Source organism: Dermacentor silvarum, chromosome 4 (assembly GCF_013339745.2).
Source record: "Dermacentor silvarum isolate Dsil-2018 chromosome 4, BIME_Dsil_1.4, whole genome shotgun sequence".
In the NCBI taxonomy this organism is placed as follows: domain Eukaryota; kingdom Metazoa; phylum Arthropoda; class Arachnida; order Ixodida; family Ixodidae; genus Dermacentor; species Dermacentor silvarum.
This window is the reverse complement of record NC_051157.2, coordinates 211,011,959-211,036,300: the sequence shown is the minus strand read 5'-3', so window position 1 is coordinate 211,036,300 and position 24,342 is coordinate 211,011,959. Positions and strand designations below refer to the sequence as shown.

The 24,342-nt window shown below is 47.7% G+C and overlaps 1 protein-coding gene across 1 annotated transcript; it reads left to right on the top strand.

The window, feature by feature from the left end:
- The first annotated feature begins 806 nt into the window (after nucleotides 1-806).
- On the top strand, nucleotides 807-20,545 carry LOC119449217 (neprilysin-1). Its single transcript, XM_037712397.2, has 2 exons — nucleotides 807-2,800; nucleotides 19,769-20,545. The coding sequence occupies exons 1-2, from the start codon at nucleotides 807-809 to the stop codon at nucleotides 20,097-20,099; spliced, it is 2,325 nt and encodes a 774-aa protein (XP_037568325.1). The 3' UTR covers nucleotides 20,100-20,545.
- The last annotated feature ends 3,797 nt before the right edge of the window (nucleotides 20,546-24,342 follow it).

Genomic DNA, 24,342 nt, shown 5'->3' with positions numbered 1-24,342 from the left:
TTATTTATTACTTCAATGAGCGCAGGTCAGTGTGACAGTGCGCTCCGATACCGTCAAAATCAATATAAAGAGCTTGAAGAGCTCGATCAATTCACGAAAAATGTTTATAAACAACCATGGAGCGATTAGTGCTTCGTTCCTTGATTAATTAATTCATACACTGAAAATATGTTCGGTGGTCGATGATCTGACAGCGGTGCTTTGGGTTTAATTTCCATTTGATGATGATGAGCCACATTTATGGCGCGTAGCCACTAAGGGAAACAGGCCAGTAATGGGGTGGTAGGAGGTAGAAAACAAAATGAAAAACAACAAAAGGAAAGGTATAAGAAACAAGAATAGTACACGACGATCACAGACTAAGTTGAAAGAAAATTAGAAAAGAGGTACTACTGACGGAAAGAATAAAGACATCATTAATAAAGAGTTCGGAGAATAAATTTCAGCGAAATGATTAGTGAAGAGAAGTACATAAAGGTACACAAAATTAGCACGGTAATCATCCGAAATTACTAAAAAAGAAAGAAAAAAGAATCACACGCAACAAACATTAATGTGACTATAACCTAGTGTCGAGGCCCCAAATGATAGTATTACCGGAATATTTAACCCTAATGCAATCTTGCAAAGTGGAGCTTCGAGAAACCCTTTTCTCTAGTTAGAATATCGTCGGAAAGATAAAAAGAAGTTGTTGCGACGTTTCTTTCTTTCTTGTGGTGCTGCGCGGCGATTTTTCGTCGACGTCCCGAGGCAGCGCACGCTGGTCACGAGCAAAGAAGAAGAATAATCAAAGTGAGAGGACGGCGATGCTGTCCGCCTCGGAGGAGTCGCTGTTCCGCTCCATCGAGAAGCGGGCCAAGGACCCGCCAGGCCACGTGTACCGCTACCACCCGGTCGACCTGGTCATCCTGCTCGCATTCGTCATCTCCGTGCTGCTTGTCTTCGTCGGCTTCTATTACTTCGAGATACGCTTCCCGCTCGGCGGCATCTTCTGGCACGGCGTCACCGAGGAAGCCGGCAACGCCACCGACAGCGCCAACGAGACCACCACCGCGGCGCCCCCGACCAACGCCACCGAGGAGACCACGGCGGCCCAGCCCAAGATGCTTCGCCAGCTGGGCGACCGGATGTCGCCTCGCATGGAGCGTAGCGTCGAGCGACCGGTCTGCGACGACCGCAGCTGCAAGGCACTGGCGCGGTATGTGCGCGAGTCGCTCAAGCCGTCGGCCGACCCGTGCGGCAACTTCTACGAGTTCGTGTGCGGTCAGTGGTCTCAGCGAGACTCGCTGCGCCCGGGTGAGGCAATCGTCACCGAAGACAGCCTCCGGGCAAAGGCCATCGAAGAACTGCTGGTGGCGAAGCTGAAAGAAAGAAGCGCGCGCCTTCGCACGGACGGCAGTGGAGATGATTCTGTGCCCGAGGAGCTCCAAGACGAGTCGCAACGATGGATGCTCAAGGCGTTCGCCAACTGCCGTTCCGGCGTGAAGACCTCCCGAAAGGCCTTCCGCAACATCTTGGAACACCAGGGCCTGGGAGGATTTCCGTTCCACCGAGACCCGTCAAAGACGGCCGAAATGGCTGGTCGCGTGGCCAGAGCGTCCGGGGTGTCGCCTTTCGTCAGGGTGTCGCTCGACCAGGACATCAGGGAGGGCCGGCATGTCGTGAGGCTGTCGCCGTCCGAGCAGCTCTTGTTTAAGGACTTTTGGACTGTCAGCAACAGCCACGAGAAGTGGTACAGCGCCGCCGTTGCCAAGGCTACCTCGGGCGTGCCACTACCGACGCTGTTCAACGTCGAGAAAAAGCTGAGTGAGCTCGCTGCGGACTCTACCGGTGAACCCCTGCTGCTCAAGCTGTCAGATTTGAACAGCTTCCACAAGTGGAACTGGAAGGAGTTTCTCAGGGCCCTCTTTGACGGCGTGGCCAATGTTACCCGGAAAACGTACGTCCGCATGGAAACTGAGTCGTTCGCGAAAGGACTGGCGTCACTGCTGCGGTCGTTTCGAACAAAGGACATCGCTAACTTCCTCGGATACAAAGTCTACCTCAAGCACGCACCCTTGCTAGACAAGATGCGTCAGCTGGCCGCTATCTCTACGGCGACGCACCCAGGTTGGAATGAGTCGCTCAGTAGGGAAGTGACATGCCTGCGCATGCTTACAAACATCGAGCCCTTCATGCTCATGTTCCTGCACTGGGACGTCTTCAAGGCATCCATGGAGCCGTCAGTCGTCGAAAACATAGTGCAGAACGCCAAGAACACCATCCTCAACTTTGTCGAAGGCCTGTCGTGGCTCCAGCCTGCGTTCAAGAGCGCCTACGAGGACAGGCTCCAGAACACGACCTGCAAGTACCTGGTGCCCTTCTGGCTCACCAACGACGACAAGCGGCTGCGCTACGCGCGCACTGTGGCGGACCACGTGCACTACTCCGGCATCAACACCTTCGAACCGGTCATCCAGGCGGTGGAGAGGAACCGGCTCAAGGCCGTCGACGACTCCGGCTTCGATGTCTCGTGGGAGAGCCGACCCACGGAGACGGATCCCGTGTGGGCGAGCGAGGACACGCTCGAGTTCCCCATGGGCCTGTTCAGTCGCACCTACGAGGGCGACGCCTTTTGGCTCTACCACCTGCCGCGCGCTGGCGTAAAGGTGATGGCGGCACTGCTGGCAGCGCTCATCGAAACAGCCAAGGTGTCCGATCGGGCCGTCTACACGCGGCTGCTACGCGCCAAGGAGTGCCTTGACGACCACTACCTTCGCATGCCCGAGAGGCAGACTCCCGAGCAGCTGTCGACGACGAGGTGAGCGCCAGCCTTCTGGCCCATAACCTGAAACACTAGAAGCCCACGTGTTGCCTAAAGCTGAGCTTGGTACAAAGAGCGGGAATCTAAAGGGTCGTCGCTGTTAAACTAACACCAGCTTTAACAAAAACGTGATGCTAGCTATACGGAAAATCTGCTTGCGCAGGCGGTTTATGCACTTTGGCGGACACAGTTTTCGCAAAAAATTAGAATGATCAAACGTATAATAAACAAATAAATGCAAATTAATTTTTTTGCTGCAACGATTACGGTATGCATTTATATTTGCAAAGTCAAGACAATCGACTATATATGGTAGAAAATTGCGTCCGCCAAAGCACATATACCACCTATGCAAGCAGATTTTCTGCACCTAGCGTAGCGTTTTGATTAAAATTACTGTTAGCTTAACTTTGAAGATCTTTAATAAAGTATCTGTATGCCCTGGATGCATCGCATGCATTTGCAGAGCATGGCGTCGACGCAGTCGCTGAAATTCGTACAAACATACGCAAAGTGACCGGGTCGGAGGCGCCTCAAAATTTACACCCCACGCCTAGAACGTGTCTTAAATATATTGAATGTGCCTACCGCAATAATGAAGAAGAAAGGTGAAATGTTTATCAAAAGTACATGTGGGAATATGAATAACAAAGTGAACAGATACACTGCATAACGAAATAAAGGGTTTATGAGCCAAAACAAAGGGATTCGAGGGACTCGTTTTTAACAGCGAAGCTGTTTAAGCCAGCCGTAATGTGTGGTTCGTATCAAGAAACTGCTTCATGTAGCCATGGCAAACAGGAGGGCGGAGACACCCAGTAGGGCGGCGCGGCGCATGCGCACGCGGTCTCCTCCTCGCCAGCTGCCTTCCTTCTCGACCCCCGCCTCTCTTTTCTCCGCGGCATAAAAAGCCTCAATAACGGCTTATAGTAGAGTGCCTCGCCACCACTTAGGTTTCTCGTCGCATAGATCGCGTAGCCGATGTTAGAGACTTTCAAGGGCCACTTGAGAAACGCTAAATCAGTGCAGAGTCTGCAGACTGCTAAACTGTTCTTTATAAATCCTACTTTCGTTAATTTAGCGGTAAAAGAGGTTGACGCGGGAGAACGAAAAGTTAAAAGTGGAACACACGAACACACACAAAAAACACGCCCGTACCCACGCACGCCCGTACCCACGCACGCACGCACGCACGACCGCACGCACGCACGCACGCCACAAATGTTTAAAACAGAGTCGTCGCGTCGCAACCCTGCCTACTATGAGAAGGCGCTGTCCATGTGGAAGCAGAGCGCAATTTCCAGCATCACCTCGTCCACAGGCTAATTAACTATTTATTTAATTAAGCGGTTAGCCGTCCTTAACAAACATGCAGATATGAGAAACACCTTGCCGGGACGCTCCGTATTAATTTCGCGACCACCAAGGGGGATACGGCGCTGCGTTAGCCATGATGGAAAACGTATACTTGGAAGGCATTTTAGCGCAATCAGACAAGGACAAGCGGAAGACGTTGACCCCACGGTCTCCTTGGTTATCGCCGTGGTAGCGCAGTGGCTGTGGCCTTCTGCTGCTGATCACGAGGTCGCGGGTTGAATTCCAGGCCCGCGGGGGGCGCTTTTATATTGAGGAGAAATGGAGAAACACTCACGTACGTAGATTTAGCTACACGTTGAAGAATACCAGCTGCTCAAGATTAATCGTAAGCCCATCACTACGGCGTATGTGTTAGTCCCAGTGTTGCTTAGGCACGCTAAACTTCGTGAATCAATCGAACCAACAACCATGATCTCTCTTGTTCCAATGCATCCGAGGTGCCACAACAGCTTGATTTGGGCGAGTTGGTTCATACTAAACAACGTAGGTGCAGCGCAACAATTTTTGTAAAGAAACAAACAGACAGGAAAGAACGGTTTCAACTGAGTTTATATTGAAGAAATTCCAGTCCGTGTTTATATAGGGAAGAACCGGGTGCATGTCAACAATATGTGTGTTGACCGAGGAATGAAAACTCTTTTAAGAGAGGTGAAGTAAAGGTTGTTTCTCTTTATGGAAGCGACCGGAATTTCTTCAATAAACTTAGTTGAAAGACAGTGTTCTTTCCTGTCTCTTTGTTTTCTTCCAGAAATTGTTGAGCTGCGCCTACGTTATTTATCCTTGGTAAGCACCGGCAATACTTTGCTGGTGTAGTCACAACAAATAAACGCCTACATTCATGTACATTTTGTAGTCGTTATGGATCCAACCAACAATGCACGCGGTAAACCAGATTCTGGTTACTTTCACAAAACATGATGACCAGTGATTTCTAATCATGTGATGACCTGTACAGTGCCCAAAACATCCAAGCTACTTTCATTCAAAATAGTGATGAACCGGATACAGAGGCTCCTTCTATAACTAGCGCTGAAGTTAGAAGGGCCTTGAAAGAGATGACCAGGGGAAAAGCTGCTGGAGAAGATGGAATAACAGTAGATTTAATCAAAGATGGAGGAGATATCATGCTTGAAAAGCTTGCGGCCCTTTATACGCAATGCCTCACAACTTCATGTGTACCAGAGAGCTGGAAGAACGCCAACATTATACTAATCCATAAGAAGGGAGACCTTAAAAGAACTGAAGAATTATAGATCCATTAGCTTGCTTTCAGTATTGTATAAAATATTCACCAAGATAATTTCCAATAGAATCAGGGCAACACTTGACTTCAGCCACCCAAGAGAACAGGCTGGCTTCAGGAAGGGATATTCTACGATGGATCATAACCATGTCATAAACAAGGTAATCGAGAAATCTGCGCAGTACAATCAACCTCTCTACATGGCTTTCATAGATTATGAAAAGGCATTTGATTCAGTAGAGATACCAGCAGTCATAGAGGCATTGCGTAATCAAGGAGTACAGGAGGCATACGTGAATATCTTAGCAAACATCTACAAGGATTCCACAGCTACCTTGGTTCTCCACAAGAAAAGTAGAAAGTTACCTATCAAGAAAGGGGTCAGGCAAGGAGACACAATCTCTCCAATGCTATTCACTGCATGCTTAGAAGTATTCAAGCTCTTAGACTGGGAAGGCTTAGGAGTGAGGATCGACGGCGAATATCTCAGCAACCTTCGGTTTGCAGATGACATTGTCCCATTCAGCAACAATGGAGCCAAATTACAACAAATGATTGAGGACCTTAATCGAGAAAGGGTAAGAATTGGGTTGAAGATGAATATACAGAAGACAAAGATAATGTTCAATAGCCTGGCAAGGGAACAAGAATTCAGGATCGCCAGTCAGCCTCTAGAGTCTGTAAAGGAGTACGTTTACCTAGGTCAATTACTCACAGGGGACCCTGATCACGAGAAAGAAATTCACAGAAGAATAAAATTGGGTTGGAGTGCATACGGAAGGCATTACCAAATCCGGACTGGGAGCTTACCACTGTCGTTGAAAGGAAAAGTGTACAGTCATTGCATTCTACCGGTGCTAACATATGGGGCAGAAACTTGGAGGTTAACAAAGAAGCTCGAGAACAAGTTAAGGACCGCACAAAGAACGATGGAACGAAAAATCTTAGGACTAACGTTAAGAGACAGGAAGAGAGCGGTGTGGATCAGAGAACAAACGGGGATAGCCGATATTCTAGTTGAAATTAAGCGGAAGAAATGGAGCTGGGCAGGCCATGTAATGCGTTGGATGGATAACCGGTGGACCATTAGGGTTACAGAATGGATACCAAGAGAAGGGAAGCGCAGTCGAGGTCGGCAGAAAACCAGATGGGATTATGAAGTTAGGAAATTTGCAGGCGCAAGTTGGAATACGCTAGCGCAAGACAGGGGTAATTGGAGATCGCAGGGAGAGGCCTTCGTCCTGCAGTGGACATAAAATATAGGCTGATGATGATGATGATGATTTCTAATCGCATCGCCTTTGAAACGGAGTTGCGAAAAATAGCCTCGTAGCCTGCGTGACCTCCTCAGTTTTTACGATATACAGGGTGTTTCACTTAACTTGGGCCACACCTAAAAAATACGTAAATGCCACGTAGCTGGACAGAACCAAAGTAATGTTGTTTGCCGTTGCTTGGAGATACTGAGATTTCTTTTTGCTTTCCGCCTATTAAGGTAATTATTTCTAATTAAATAATCAACTTCTCAATTATTATAATTAGATGAAAAGTGCCAATGTGAAAATTGTGGAGCAACATGAGAAACTCCGGATACAGCTTTCTGTTGCTCCATACGTGCTACATAAGAGTTACTATCTATCTATCTATCTATCTATCTATCTATCTATCTATCTATCTATCTATCTATCTATCTATCTATCCTCTTACGCCGACCCTTGGGCCCAAGCTGTCTACCAGCTTGGGCCACTAGGTGTATGCTCGTAGTTGTGATGCCGTCATGGCCTTTCCACCATCCTCATTCCACCTTTGTCATGCGACTATAGTCATGCCGTCGTCGTGCGCCTACTACGCCGACCAAGTGGGCCAAGTTGTGCAATAGTTTGGGCCACTAGGTGTGTGCTCGTGGTGGTGATGCCATCGTGGTCATTGCATCGTCGTTATGTCAGCTTCGTCAATAGATTCTCGCCAGGTCGTCGTCGTCATACAGGCTTCCTGATACAGTCGTGGTTACGCCGTTGTCATACACTCATCAATCTGTCATTGTCATACAGTTGCCCTCATGTATTCGTTGTCATAACTTGGTCCTGATGCCGTCGCGGTCATTCTATCTTTGTCATTTTAACTTTGTCACCATACTCTCGTCATGCCGTCGTTATCATGCCATCATCGTCATACCATTGTCGTCATGCCATACCCGACACGCTATCATTTGACCCTCGTCATTCAGCCGTCAACGTTTCATCGACGTCGTTCCTTCGTAGTCATTGTATCGTAATTACGCTGTTGTCGTTCAATCGTGATTTCGCTGCCGTGATGAGCCATCATCGTTGTGTCGTCTTCAGACAACCGCCATGACGCATCTGTTGTCATAGCGTCATCATATGCTATCGTGATCGGGCAATCGTCGTGACTTCAGTGTCATCATCTGACTGTCGTCACGATGTCGTCGCCACGCCATCATCATCATAGAGGCTTCGAGGTACAGTCGTCGTGACGCCATTGTCGTCATACACTCGTCCTCATTCCATTGTCCTCATACCATTGTAGTTCCGTCGTCGTCATTGCGTCATCGTCATTCTAACTTCGACATCCGACTCTCGTCATATAGCGCATGTCCCGCCATCGTGGTTCTACCACTGTCCTGTCGTCGTCTTCCCGCTATCGTTTTACCATCGTCATCCCTTCAGTTACGTCACCCCATTGTCGTGATTTTGTCTTCGTCATACCACCTTCTTCGATCCATCGACGTCATTCCTTCTTTGTCATCGTGTCGTAATTATGCTGTCGTCATTAAACCGTGAGTATGCCACCGTTGTCATGCCATTGTCTTCATTGCGTAGTCGTCAGACAGTCGCTATCAGGCAACCGTTGTCATATAGCCGTCGCCATTTCATCTTCGTCGTAACGTCATCGTCAATACAGCTTTGTCATCCGGTCGTTGTCACACCATCGTCACACTCGTCGTCATCTAATTGTCCGCATGCCAGTGTCGTCATGCTGCCGAGGTTATATCACCGTCATTATTTAAGAATGGTAATCTCAATGTCATCATGCGCCGTTGTTGTCATACCGCCTTTGTCGTTCCACTGACGTCATTCCTTCTTCGTAATTCCATAATTGTCAGTGTGTCGGCGTCATGCAGGCGACGTCATGCCGCCATGCTCATGAGCGACCTTGGCAAGGGAACCATGGCAATATTGCAGGACACCGGATTATATCACACGTAGGCAAAGCAACAGAAGTCCCAGAATGACAAATGCAGATGTCAAATGAACTCGACTTCAGGAATACAGTGTCTCGCTACATTCCTCGAATGCCATTACCATCGACAGTGATCGTGACATGAGTTCTGCCGGAAATTTTTTACCAAAGTTAACTATGCTTGTAACGTTCCTCAGCCACATCTCTTCGTTGGATTTTCCCACCATTATGTAAACGTATTTTGCTTATCTCAACCACTGAACTGTTAACGCTCCCATATGTATAGAACCCCTTTACTTGTGGAAGCTGCACGTTCTGTACGATCCTGGATTGTTGAATATTTTGACATTCCATTACAACGTGCTCGTAACCTAAGGATTTTTTCGCCTCACATTGTTTGCGAATATTTGCTCCGGTATGTTTCTGTCCTCAGGCTGACAGCTTAGACCTCAAAAAGTAAAGCACTATCCCTAATGTTATCCTACATATGCTGTCCCAATTTTTTGCTTGCCGTCTTTATAAATATCCATGGACATTTCTGGTTCCAGGCTTCGCATCAAATTTACCGTCTTTGTTTCTTAGTCATCACTCCGCAACCAGGAGTGATGACTCCGGATTGTCTACTTATACATCCAATTACCCTGTACTTTGGTGCCGTATTTTTTGCCTCTGTGTATATTGCGTTTGCATTTATTAAATTCAGATATTTGTGCAGTTTAACCTCCTATTTCTTTTCATCTATGTTCGCGAATCTTTTCTCAACACCAATCGGGCTCTGCGTCATACACGCGCATTCTGCGCCACACACCATAAAAATAATAGGATCCTCGTGCCCTGCTCTTCATTTTCAGTATCGCATCCACACCGTCTCAGGAACATCAATTAACATGTTCCCTTCGCTACTACTCAGGTGAATGCTCGTATTATTTCGATCGCGTACTACCCTCGCCTGACTAGTGTGTGTCGACCTGGGATATTTCAACAAGAACCCTTCACCGTACGCGAGCAGTTGTGCACCCCATCCTTATGAAAGTATCCAATTGCCGGTAATCAAGCGGGTGACTTTAAGCTCAGCAGCAAAACGCCGTAGCCACTGCGCCACCGCTGTGGCTGCAGGTTGTGTTATCATTAACACACGTCGGCCGCAATTTACGGGTGCAAACACCTTGAGATGACGGACACGGCGAGTGTGCGCAACCCTGCATGTCAATTAACTCTATTGAATAGAACATCCCCCTGACCGGTCCATGGAGAAAGAAGCCGCCACCACAATATTTCCATCATATACGTACGCGCTGGTGGCGCGTAGTTTAATTTGCGCACTTGTAGAAATTTCCTAAGATTTTTACTGGAGGTATTTAGAAATAAACACTTCTAGTTCATCGTTTCTGTCGTAGCACAAGCCACGGCAGACCGCCATACCTTTATTTACCAGGCGTATTAGCGTGAGTAAGCAGCTGGTGCACCATTCCGGAGTTATGACGCTGAAAAAAGGTGATTGCTGCCAAGCCAATCCAAAGCTGCTAGCCAGCCAAGTGCATCAGTGGCGTAGCCAGAAATATTGTTCGGGGGGGCTCAGGTTGCAGCGCGGCCTCCTCCTTATAGCATTTGTCGAGGGATCAAATGCATGAATAATAACTGCATTGCCAATTCCATTGTATATTAGATGCTGCAAACGAATTATTGAACGCTATGCACTGTCCATTAAAATATGTATGTTGTCATAAAAGAATAAATTCGTATGCCCCAAAAATTGTGGCAGAAATAACTGATATCAATGCTTCCGCGTTTTTTTGTCTAATTAATAAGTAAAGAAAACATCACATGAACTTTAGAACTATTGACCCTTTTCGCGGAGCAGTGTGTTTTAGAGAAACGAGATAGCGCTCACGGCGGCGCGCCATACCTCTCCTCAGCGACCGCGCACGAATACGAAACCATTACCGCTTTTACCTTGCTTCTGTGCGATCAGCTGTCGGAAATGCAACTGAGTTTTCACTAATACACTGTGCTCCAATCATGCTAGATTGAATAATGTGGATTGAAGACGTATGAGTAGTTGGCTCCAAAAATAGTGACTGGCATGTTAGGGAATAGAATGAATCTGTGTGGCGAAGTTCGCGGACCGCTGCTGCAACTGTCCGAACGTGTTACCGGCACTTCGTGATGTACCGCTTTCCTCGAGGGTACAGAAATTTGCTCATCCGCCAGCCTTGTATCGCTAACCTTCAAAGAAAGGGCTTCATCCCCAGAACGTCGGCAATAATGAGTACCACTCGTTAAACAATGACAAAGGGAGTAGCGCCGCTTCCTGTCATAGTAAGTTTCGCGCACGTTATCTATACACATCTGTCCAAATGGCAGGAAAACTTACGCCCACTCTATCGCCGACGTATCAAGAATAAGTGAATGAACTCACACTTGAATATATGGGCACTGTATACACACAATAAATGGCGGACTACACCTATGGCGAACCAATGGTCGAAGCTGAATGTTTCGTGATGGTCCGCAAGAGTAAGCAAGTTACTAGCTGTAATATATATTTGCTACAAGGTATTACAATGTAAAAAACAGCTACGTTTCAAGCCTTGTGCGCTGCAAGAGCAAATCTATCGGATTCGGAACTGAGCACACCCGCGAGTGATTAGGCAGAAAATAATCAGAAAGTGGCCGCACCGAGGAACTTCACTGAGTCAGAAACTGACAAGCCACTTGCTTCAAAATATTTGCCGAATAAAGAACAAAGAGCTAAACACACTAAGGCTGACTGAATTCATAATCGGAAAGCTTGGAATGCATATTTATCCCCGCTTTTAGAACAAGCACCATATACGCTGCTTATGCCATTTGGACATAGATTAATCAGCTCCGAAAGCACTTTTGCATGCTCTCTGAAGCTGTGATCAAAGCTTCGTGTCGTCCATCTAGTCACCGTCTATGATATCTCCGAAAACAGAGGTTTTCTAAGCCGCGCCGGCGTCATACACTTCCATTGTAAACAAGGAGGCAACGGAGGCAGTTGAGGCAAGCAATGGATGTGTCACCACGTGATCAAATATGGCAGCGCAACAGGATTGCTGCGAAAAGGGTCAATATCAGTTCTAAACCAGCAAAGCAGTGCATGCAGCTTATATGAAAAACGTAAAGGCCATGAAATGAATAAGTTGAGGACAAATATTTTGATGAATCTTTGTCATTCAATAACCTTGTTTACATTTTTCTACATATGCAACGGCCAGGAAGAAACCTCAATGACGCTATCCCTCGTTGCAATCGATTGCGCAGGAGCAGCTGTAACTCGTCGTGTATTGTAATTACACCGAGATAATACTCGCAGCAGTGAGTACAAATAAAAAGTGGGAGTTCTGCAAAATATATATTAGAAATTGCGAAGATAGAATGGAATATACAAATGCGAAGATACAACTCGTTAAAGGGCAAAAAAAGAGTCGCTGGAAACAAAAGTTCACTGCTTGTATACACAAAACCTCGCAATAAGATATTTCAAAATACGTATGAATCTCCAATAAATCTACGTATTTAAGCAAACGTCAGTGTATATAATGCGTCAAATAAGACAAATAAACATGTTGCTCAGTCACACATAGTAAAATTTCCGCACAGAAAGACAGATGATCTAGGCAAGAACATAACTATGATCGCAGAAATTGTGATATGTACTTGGGCCATGCAGCGGTCGCGACAGCGCTATGTGGGTAGAATAATAGAGGAATAATGCATAAATCAGTACGAAAATGTGTAATTTAACTGCCTGCACAACGCCAAGAATTATTCTGCACCCAAAATTAAAGGAGGGTATTCCTTCGTTTCAAAAAAGAAATTAAAGCAGGTAGCTGAAAATGAAAGAAAAGGACAAGCGAAGGCCACAGATGATGTGGCAAGTTGAAGTACCCAATATCCGAGTGTGTTTTTGGCGAACGCCGCGTGGGCCGGGCTTTCAATGAGCAAGGTCGGTCAAAATTGGTTATTGGTATTCTCGTAATTTTTGTATTCGCGTGATAATTATGATCATGATGCTAACTGCTAGAATAAACGGCGAAAATTTCTGCGGTTTTAAAAGCTAATGAACGGTCATACGTTTTCATAATTAAGAACTTATGGACCTGAAGGAACAGTGCTTTTTACTTGCATTGATTTTTGCTGCTTCGCTATCTAAAGGACAAACTGCTCTCGGCGGGAAAGTTGAGCGAAGCGGTCAATGACTTCGGACACGTTGATGCCGACGTCTCTGTGGCTGTATGTCTGCCCGTCTCTGTGGCGCCAGCCTAACCATGCGTTCCACAGACATTGTATAGCGCAAGTAGTTTTTTAGTAAACTCTTGTTAAAAAAATATTCTGTCTGCGCTGGCAGTGGTCACTGGAAGGGTGACTAGAAGCTGCAGCAATATTTACACATTTACATAGAACCTGCTGTCGCAATGAGAGATGGGCATCTATTCCGGTGCTAAAACCTAAAACACTCCCTTGATGTCGTTGGCATACTTGTTTAGGTACCTTGCAGAAACAGTAGGCTGTTCGATTCCAGCGATGTCCGTCGTTTCGTCAGAAAGTATGGAGAAACAGCCTGCTTTTGAATCTAGGCTTTCTTGGATAATGTCACCGCATATTTCTATAATTTGGTTTTGTGCGTCTGGGCTTAAATACGAGGCATTACTGGGGCAACTTTCCAAATGGTTCTTCAGATATGTATCTCCACAATCAGCTCGCATGCAAAGAAGCACTCTGAAAATGCCTGTATTTTCAGCAGGGGCATTGCTTAAATCCATAGGGCCCCTGTCCCTGTGGCAACGGAGAGCCAGACCTTGTCGCCCGTAAAAAAAACAATTATCAATAATAGGTCGTTTACTTTCTTCTGTTTTCTCATATTTTACTTTGCCTGCCCTGGTCCAGCTGATCAATCACATTCTGCACGCTTCCTGAAAATGTTTGGAGAAAATTATCAGCTGCTAGCTGACAGTCACGCTGATATTTAGTATTTTCGTGTGTGTGGGAGATTGCGAGCGCGCGCTTCCATTTATGGAACGGCTTGGACACGAGCGTTCCAGTGCGCGCATGTTGGCCCAAGTTTATAAGAACATTAACCCCATAAAGTTCTAGAATTGAAAGTCTTTTAAAGCATGCCTTTGGAAATGTCAGCGCACCTTTCGCGTCAAAAATTTATGAGAACTTTATACCCATAAAGTTTCGTAATTGAAATCCATGCGCTCTGTATATTCCGCGGCCGCTGCGAGATGCCGCAACGCGCCCACTCGCTATCGAAAAGCCGTTGAAAGTTTGTTACGTGACTCCAGGTGCAAGGGCGTTGTCACGAAATCCAGCCCGAGTTCGCAATGTTCGTGCCGAAATGTCTTTTCGAGCATGAAAAAGACATTGTAGACAAAATCCAGATTGATTGCCGGCGTCGGTGGTAGTTTTGGTCGGTGGTGCATGCCCGCACGAAAAAATTTCGGGGGGGGGGGGGGGGGGGGCTGAAGCCCCATCAGCCCCAACAAACCGAGACCAATGGCTTATATATTTTTCACGCAAGAACTTAGACTGCAGCACTGCATACCTACTTTTCCAAGCCGTTCATACCGGGAAGATGTTTACATGCATGTTGTTTTCTGAAAGCGAGTTTAAAGGAAGTTGCAGGTATGTTTCACTTCGTGAACGAGAGTTACGCGCAAGTGTGTATGGACGCCGCGAACAGCGAGCACCGCAGCGTCGAAGCACAAACGGAAAGGGCGCGGCTATCCTCCTCTCCACCGCCAGGCGCCTTCATCCTCCGGCGCTCGCTTCCCTCGCGGTGACAAACAATTTCGCGATTTCACAGACGGGGCATGTACGTTTGCGCGGAAAATACCTAATCGAGTACACTAATTGATTAGGCGACATTATCAACTCAGGTGTACGTTACACTCGTTAAATTGTTGCGAAGCCTAATTTTCATGTTAATATTGTCACGTTGTAGTAGCGGTGAATTGCAACGCTCTGTAAACACTGTGAGTCACGAATCTGGCGGAACTCAAATAGGCGCTCAAAGCACAACGATATCGGCGAGCACAGTCTTCGGTCATCGAAATCTGATCTTCGGGTCAAGTGCGCTACCTATTTATACATGACACACCTACAGCCTCCCGCATTTTATTGCGATAGCAATTATATGGACACTTCAACCGGATTTCTGCCGTTGCCGTCGACGTCGCCGTGAGGTTCTCTATATTTAAAATCTTCGCCGCGCGCCGTATGCCCGAGCGGAAGCGTGCGGGTACGCGCGCTATCACGGAGAGCGAACGCACTCAATCACCCACGCGCAAGCGAGGAAGCGGGAAGCCAGCGCCGGAGGGAGCGCGGGGGGGGGGGGGGGGGCGCACTTCTACTCTGCCAACAACCGCGCTCGTCGCTCGCCCGCACAGTCTCTTATCTCTACACGGCTCTGACCTTTATGCGCCGTGCATTCGCCGCTCACCGTTGAAGCGATAGACCGCACGTACCTTCACCCGCTGCGGCGTATGCGCTCGCTGCCAGCGTTTTGACCGTCGTTGTCTGCAGTCATTCAGTGGGATCTATTCATGTTTGTTTGTGCGCGCTCACACCACGCTTGTTCATTCAGTTAGTAATAGTCAGGCCACATTTTCCAACGCACGCTACACATGCAATGCTGCCCGGATCGGCAGTGCAGCACTACAGGTGTGTCCCTTCGCACGCGCTGCCCATGGGAAGCGCTTCTCATCAACACCACCCTTTCACACGCGCCTTCTCGTGGTCATCGAGTCTCTCTTCATGTCGGCCTACTTACGCGGCAGCACACCTGCTTACTTAATCAGCTCATGTTTACTACAATTCATATTGCTACCAAAGCCGCTCACCTTACTTCGTATGACATTGCTGTGTTGCTATCGCATTCATTGCTTCGCCCTTAGGGCGAAACTGTGACATTTTTGCTATATCGCGCGAGCGTCCATCACGCGTCAGTTTAGTATACCTTTAAGCGGCGATAATCAGCGAGACCGGCAGAAGTACTATCAAGTGCACTAAGTACTTGTCTGTGCAAGAGTCGTCTAATCAGATGTTCTTTTAGGACGACATACGACCATATTATAGCGTTCTCGCACAATATAGCTAAAAAATGCGGGAGGCTGTACAAGCCAGCGCAATAATTGCTGCTCGCATGCCTTCCCGTATTTACACCACTCTTCGCGTCGAGCACGCAATATGGGCCGGTATTTTCGGACGACCACTTTCGTCGATACCATCACTTTCGCGTGGCGCAGTACACAGCGCGTTGAATGATTCGAGAGGTTTTGCTCAACCAGCCAATGAGACCAGCCGGCTTCGCCCAGCCAGCCAATGAGCGCGCAATGAAAGTTATATCTTTGAGAGCGATCGTCCGAGATACGTCCCCCGATTAGATGAGATCCTTTCGCTAACGTGGCGACCGCAGTCCGGTAGGAGCTGAATGCGAAAAAAAAAATCGCAGAGACACTTATAGCATTTGGAGACCTCCGAACGTCTTGAACGCACTCATTTTATACACTCATTAGGCCTTCGAGCCATCCTACAATAAATACATTTTTATCATCATCATACACTCATGACATGGCGCCATTGGCTGCGATGTCGCGTTCCCAGTGACGCACGCACTTTTCTCACCTTTAGCCTGCTAAAACCGTGGAGCCAGCCAGGCGCCGGGGAAGCGGAGGCCCGAGTTTTATTCCAAGCCGACAGTACCAATGTTCTTTTCAAAGGCGTTAATTAACTTTTTTTTACAGTAATCCCCCCCCCCCCCTCTCCCCGAGAAGTTTGAGGTCAATTGGAGCGTTTTTTGACGTGTTTTTAATCTTTGCGCCGTCGATCATATTTAGTACCATCTTTCGGTCACGCCGATAGATTTTCGCGTAATGGGGCATTTAATGCTTTTGCATTAAAACGCTCGTGAACCGTGCATTGGGTGCATGTTAAAGAACCCCAAGTGGTCAAAATTAATCCGGAGTCCCTCACTACGGCGTGCCTCATATCATAAAGTGGTTTTGACACTTAATATACCAGAATTTAATAAATGTATATTCATTTGGCTGTAGAATCGGCAACAACATTCAGGACAGTTTCGATACATGTAGGCGCGTCTTGCGTTGAACAATAACGTTGTGACAGAGCTTAGCCGGTGAAAAGCCTTTTTGGCAGTGATTAGCGGATGAAAACTGGTCACCAGAAAAAGATAAACAATCTGCGCATGTCAATTCCCCCTTCTAAAAAGCATCGATCACCCCGATGCTGCGAACAGAACTTGAAAGGAAAAAAACAAAGCCCCATTCTTAAAGAAAGATGGTTTAACGCGAAGCTTTCTCCCATGCAAACTGAATCAAAGTCAAAGTCAAAAGCCAACGACCACGCAACCAAACCAAGAAATGCTGAGCGACCCGATGCTATGCATATGTGATTTGATTACTTGTTAAGGATTGTATTTTTTGAACCTTGAACTTGAATGAGGACACATTTCGCTAAGTTGCGTAACCTTTATTTTAGATCATGTAGCTGTTGATTACACGCACACACTCACACTCTCACGGACGACTGTGCACTTGCACAGTATAGCCTTGTGATCGCTGTGGTAGACGGTCAGAGGCTCTGCCGTTGCCGATACACGGGATCGGCCTTACGGGCACGATCGCGCTCGCGCTTACATTGGCGGTCGGGAATGGGTTGTGTGACGCGCGTAATTCAGATATATATACAGTTCGTCTGGGTAACGTGGTGTGGCAGTTGCCATTGTTCTTATGGGTACAATTGCGAATGTGAACTGTAGTGTTGTACGATACGTATGTCGTACGCCGTTGTGCCATTGTGTGCGCAGATGCGCAGATAGTTCGATTGTGTAAGTTGGCTTTCCTGCAGTGTGTTTTCTGCGCTCCCGGATGAATCAGTGAAATATCGGAAGCTTCGCTTTAAAAGGTACACCCATGAGCAAAAGTATACGGAACACGGGAGCGCGTGTCAAACTAAAGTCCCTATATAAGAAAAGTACGGCGGCCGCATTTCGATGGGGGCGAAATGCGGAAAGACCCGTGTACTTAGATTTAAGTGCACGTTAAAGAACCCCAGGTGGTCGAAATTTCCGGAGTCCCTCACTACGGCGTGCCTCATAATCATAAGGTGGTTTTGGCACGTAAAACCCCATAATTTAATTTTTTAAATAAGAAAAGTACCGCCATCTACTCTTTCCTCCGCCGCCTCCTCTTCTAAAGCGCTTGATTTTTTCTTTACTTTTTGCTTGCGAAAGCCAAGTCGACGGTGGCGCACCTAGAAAGTCCAGGTTGAAGCTTTCACGCCGAGCGCGCGCCGCCGCCGCCGCCGGCGACTGTGGTTGCGCAGAGGACTTTCAACATAGCTCTGAGGCGGAAAAAAGAGAAAATATAAAGTGAAAAGCGCGCGCTATCATCGTCCAATCGGAGATACAGGAGAGAGAGAAGCGGCGTTTATCAAAGGATGGCGGGACTTTTCTTATATAGGGACCTTATGTCAAACTAAAGCCGCTATATTTATAAAAGTAGCGCCATTCTTAGATCTTGCCGCCACCGCGCTCACCCCTGCGCTTCCTCCTCGCCCTCTCTTAGCCGCCTCCTGTTGCCCCAGCCTCCTCCGCTCCCCCATTGGCCAATCCGTGTCACGTGGAAGTTCGCGTCGCGCTTATTCACGCTTTTCTACATTTTTTCTTTCCAGCGCGCTCCGACCGCCATTCTCGGGCCTGTGCGACGAAAGTGCTGTACGCACAAAGTGATCAAACGTGTTAGGGACAAGAACTTCGTTGTGATGACATGCTGCTGCGCCTGAATTAGCCGCAACCGACAAGGCGCGGGCTAAATGCTTTTTTTGTTTGCCATCCGGTGAGCGCAAACGCTTGCTGCACACTTGGTATTTGCGCCGTCTCGCATCGTCGCGTTGCTACTGCCAAAACGGCATTATTAAGGCCAGTTACTGACTGACGAAGCAAAATCGCACCTCAATAACTGCTCCACAGGGCGCGATCTAAGTTTCGCGCGGATTTCCTCTGGTAGCGCGTTAGCTGTCGTCTGCCACGGCAGGCCCGACGGACGCGGCGCCACTGTCGATATCGCGCCTCGATCTCGCTGGCCGCGCCGAGCGCGACAGCGTAACGGAGGAGGAGGGAAGCGGATGGCGCTACTTTTTATATATAGGGGTTTTATGTCAAACTGCATTGACGCGCTGTCTACGACGAGGCGCCTGCTGCCGAGAGTGCCGCTATAGAGCAGCGGTGCGCATGCGCGTCCCATCATATCCCCTGGCCTGACATGTAGCTTTGCCTGAGGTAGTTACGGTGCGCGTCGACTAAATGTCAACTGGGTGTCAATGCCGTTTCCGATAATCGAACGCCGCTGAAAGAAACAAGGCATTTTGCGCGAGTCATCGAGAGACGTCAGAGAAGGCGATGCGTCATGCGATAACCAGAAAGAAGTAAATAAATCCAAGCGCGGCGCGCGCGCGAGCCACTCCAAGCGCACTTTTTCGTCTAGTTTTTTTTTCCTTCCCCCCTTCCTTTAACCTTTAACCGCCGGCCGTAGTGGGTAAGCGCCACGGATGAGGATCAAGCAAGCTAGCAAACTGCTGCCTAAAATAGCGGCGGGGAGGCGACGGAGCAGAGGCAGCAACACCCAGTTGACATTTAGTCGACGAGCACCGTAACCACCTCAGGCAAAGCTACATCTCAGGCCAGGGGATATGATAGGACGCGCATGCGCACCGCTGCTCTAGCGGCCCTCTCGACAGCAAGCGCCGCGTCAGGTAGACGGCGCCTCGATGCAGTTTGACACGCGCTCCCGTGGTCCGTATACTTTTGCTCACGGGTGTACACGTAACAACTTTGGGCGAGTTGTAGCAGCATGATATGGCGTGAGTAGCGCACGAAACATGAAGAGAAAACAGACGGGTTCCTTGTTTGTCGTACGCCACCACTACACCAAATCTAATGCAGAGTTTAAACTGTCTAGTTGAGTGCCGAAAACGATGGGCATTCATAAAGAAATGTGTGATCAAGAATAACACGTGCCGCCGTTTGGTTGACTGCTCGATTAAATGTGCTGTTTGACGCGTGGCATCGCCAACTTCTCGCAAATGTCTCGCAGGGCGCTGCGGAACGAGGCCGTGGAGAACATGGCGCTACCACTGGCCCTCTCCCTCTACCGGTCGTACGTGGATCCCCAGAACGGCGTGGCTCTCGAAGGGCTGCAGGCCTACAGCCCGGATCAGCTGTTCTTCATCAACTACGCCCTGGGCCGCTGCGAGGCGGTAGACTCCCGCTACGCCTGGCAGCGATTGCGCTACGGCACGTCGCCGCCTGCCGCGTATCGGGTGAACGGACCGCTTAGGAACTTTGCCGGCTTCGCCCAGGCGTTCAGTTGTCCGCTCGGCTCGTACATGAATCCGAAGAGAAAGTGCGACGTCTGGAAGGGCTAGTGCATGGGCAGCGCTCTTCTGGGTGACCGCCGTGTGGTACGGCAGCTTGTTGACTCGCCGTCTGCTGTCTTTTTTTTCATGCCTTTTTTTCTTTTCCCCATTTTTTTCTTTTTGTTTGCCATCTGGAAACAAGCGTTCCTTCCTGTTGAGTTTCCTCGATGTGGTTCATTCGAAGCTTCTGAAGGTTCCCGAAGAATAAGGCATTCGAATAACTAGGAATGAGCGACTTCACCTGTCAATTAGTTTACAAGCAGACGTGTTAGACAATAGCATACATTTGAGTGGGTATCGTCTGATGGGCTCCAAAATCTGGCCAAGCTACGGTCTCGGGGCGTCCGCTTCCACAGCGTCTACCATGATTGCATAACCTGGAAGGGCCCAGCCAGCCTACTTCGATCCAAATTCTGCCTCGCTACTTGCTACCCTTCGTGACGGCAATGATACACGGTAAACTAAGCCGTCGCTTAGTTTCATCTCACGCTGAGGTTAAAGTATTAGCAATGTTTTTTCAGTATTATTCAGATCAGCTTTCTGTTTTGAAGCTATTAGGCATAATGAGATATTAAAGAGCCCCGAAAGTGTAATAATTTGTAACTAAAAGGTGGCGTCACAGCATTTAGCTTTGGTCATGCGCTGACGATGTGGAGTGCTCTAAAACCGCAATTATTTCCTGCATCATTGGCTTATTTTTGCCCTCGAGTGCAGTACACAATGATAGTGTGCTAAAGCCTCGATCTCCGAACATGACTGCCTCGGTTCGACGGACAGGCCGTACGAGTGTATCAAGGCAGGTAATCTCACAGAACTTAGGCGATCTAGTGGCGTTGCACCTCTTGTCGGTTTTCGCAACTCTCGCACTGCGATGTCGTTCTGGAACGTTGACGCGAGTTCGGCTGGTACGCTCAGCCTCATCCTGTGAGGTTCAGGATCCGGCTGCGCTGGAGCAGGGGACTAGAGTGATCAGCCGAATGAACGTTAGTGCATGCATAAGGCTGAAATCGACCGCTCCGCATTAGTTTTGAATACCTCGGCTACACACCGCAGTACACAGGCGGCCATTTGTCTAGCTTTAAGTATCGCTGCTTCTCTGAGAGAAAATGGGCGATAGAGGGTGATGGAGATGGGAGCATGCAAGAAAACTGTGCAACCACAATCGACAGTGATTGTTAATGTAAGCGAGTGGCTGAACGTTTCTAGGAAGCTATTCGCTTTAATAAAGGAAGGGTGCGCTTAAGGCGTACATTGGTTGCAGCGAGGACATGTAGGCAGCGCCTGTTGTTTCCATTACGCAGTTCCGTAGAGAGAACAGAGCCGTAGTCAGCACTACTGTAGCGGTGCCGGAACCCTCCCCTGCAGCAACCAGAGGGGGAGAGGGCGGTGGTACAAGAGAGTACCAGAGTCCTTCCCGAACACTGCACCAGGGCGTGTAAACCTACAGACACCCCAAAGCCGTCGTGCACCAGCAAGTGCTGGTAGGCCGGCTATTCGCTTACACGCTAACTCTGTTGCGCTTAACACACGATGTCACGAAGGCATGTCTACAGCGGAGTTTAGGTCTACAACCTCCGCAACATCCGTAGATGTTCAATGAAATTTGACGAAACATTTATTTTACCATTGTAAATGCCGTATGTGTTTCCACTAAGGCTGCGAAACATTTTATTGCGATAACAATTATATGGACACTCCAAGCGGATTTTTGCCGTCGGCGTTGTCGTCGCCGTGAGGTTCCGTATAAAGTCCAAGGACGATAAAATCGTCGCCACGCGCCGTAAGCGGTATGTGCTAGTGAAAGCGCGCGAGGGACGCGCGCTTTCACGGAGAGCGAATGCACGGCGGAGAGCAAACCTAACGTCGTCCGTAGTGCGAAAGGCCGTGGGGAGATGGGCGGCACCAAATGCGTATCTGCGGCACTAAATGCGCATCTTGCGACCGGGCGCAAGGAGAACTGTCAACTCAATCTCCCACGCGAAAGGATTACAGCGGGAAGGCAGCGCGGGAGGTAGAGGTTGCGGCTTCTGCTCTGCGAGCAACTTGCACTATGCTCGGCAGCCGGGCGGTCGCACACAGCTCCTACCTTTGTATGCGCTGTGCTTTCGCCGCTCAGTTTCGGTTGAAACGATAGACCACACGAACCTTCGGTCGATGCTGATGCCGCGCTTGCGCACGCCAACGTTTTGACAGTGGTTGTCTGCGGTCGTCGAGTGTGTTCTATTAATGTTTGCTTGTGCGCGCTGCCACCAGGCTTGTTAATTCAGTTAGTAAGCGAATGTGTCCATGTTTATGCCGCCGATAAAACTACTATCCTTACTCTGTATAGCTCTCTACTGATTTGCTATCACAACTGATGCTTCGCCTTTCGGGCGAAACTGGGTCTTTTCCTTTTTTTGTGGTCGCCTGTGGCAAGTGGCACAATTACAGCCCTTAAGCTGCATTGCTAACAGGGGATATTGTCTTCAGGAGAACTGAAAATGAATAATTCACGAAATGCTAGTTAACTAATTAACTTTCTAAATCATTACGTTAGTACACATTGCAATTGACAAATTGTAGCCGGTGAGAGGGCAAGGCATATTCTATGTATTTTCGAGATATGCGCCATATAACTTGCGGTAAGTATGCACTGTTGTTCCACTTACTTGAAAAAAAAAACCCGCCGTTTTATGCAATGAAGCACAAAATTAGCTGCACCGCCGATGTATTGTCTCGTTAAGGTATTGTTATCTCAAAGCATTGAGAGTTGAGCGAGTCAGTATGAATTTGTGATGGCTACACAGCGCAAGGAAAACACTTACACGGGAGAAAATAGGACAGGAAAATGCGCTGACATTAAACTGAAATTTATTGTCATGTGCGAAAATATACACGGAAAATATCGCCAAGATTACACAGAGAAACTTTGGAAACAACAAGCAAGGACCAGCGAAAAATAGGCGAAAAGAAGCAATGTAGTCTCTAACAATGCCACTTCCTTCGGCAACAAGCCAGTGCTTTGTCCGGCACTTTCTTTCTTCGTGTTAGTATTTCCTTTGCTCTGTGTAATATCTCCAATATGGTGTCATACTGAGATTCGTTACAAGTGCATCTGCATTGCGAACACTCCGTCTACAATTTGTTAATTGCGATATAAGCCGTTATAGAGTTAATTAGTAAATTGTGCTATGTATTTAGTATGTATTTAGTATATAGTCAACCATGTATTTCAATTTTTTGCGCAAATAATGTCCGCCGCATTGAGTAAGATAGCTAAAGGTCTAAAATTGTGCTATATTACAGAAGTGATCTTTTAAATTATTTGCAGTCTTCGCACAAACACCCAGTATATAGGGTCCTTCGGTTGCCGGGTGTGTATTTTAAAATTAGGGTGGTAAAATCGGGTGCTACCTTTTCAGTAGAAAACCTGGGAGAAATCGTGTTTTCTTTTGTCAGTCGGGATTCTTGTGGTAACTTTGTGGTTACCTGTGCTAACAACACAGGTAGTGGCCTTTTGGGCACAGACGTACAATTGAACCTAGCGAAATCACTCACAGAAACACGTATTGACCCATTAAGGCCCAGCGTACTTTAAAAGTATAGTACCATTTTCGTCGGTAAATAAAGCAGAAACACGCTGTGTTCCTTAGTACGCCGTTTTGCTAAGAAGGGCCCTGCCGCGACGACCACACTGTGGTTTTTTGTCAGCTGCATGACTCATTTGATCTCTTCATCGCCAAAATTGGAGAAGTGCTGAACATAGCAAGGTGCTGCTGTACATGCCCCTTCTCAATTTTTTTGAAGCATAGCACGTGCTTCTGTAGGCTGAGGTTTATGTGGACGTTTTGGAATATAATGGGCTAAACGATGAATGCATGACATTCCATATGCTATACGTATTTATAGCATTGGAAGAAAATGATTGCAGGTGTACTTTGTAAAAGTACACCGAGCCTACGTGTATGCTAGAGAGGTGTGCTTATTCTCGAAGCACACACGATAGCTTTTTACCTGTATTACGACAAAATATGTTTTGCTGACTACAAGAACTTCAGAGACCATTGCAGGTACACAATATATTAAGGATTACATCAACATTGCTATCATTCCTCCTGGTTCCTTTCTTGCTGCCGACAAAGAGGACGACGCTCTTATCTTATCAGTCAACAAAATAGCGAGCAGCGTTAGAGTAAGTTTAGATAAAGACCATTTAGATATCATATGAAGTTTATTTAAAAACAGATACTTTATGCATGATTTTATTACAAAT

Coding starts and splice junctions, on each gene's coding strand:
- LOC119449217 (XM_037712397.2), top strand. CDS start 807: ATGCTGTCCGCCTCGGAGGAGTCGCTGTTCCGCTCCATCGAGAAGCGG. Junction 2,801..19,768: donor GAGCAGCTGTCGACGACGAG/GTGAGCGCCAGC, acceptor AATGTCTCGCAG/GGCGCTGCGGAACGAGGCCG.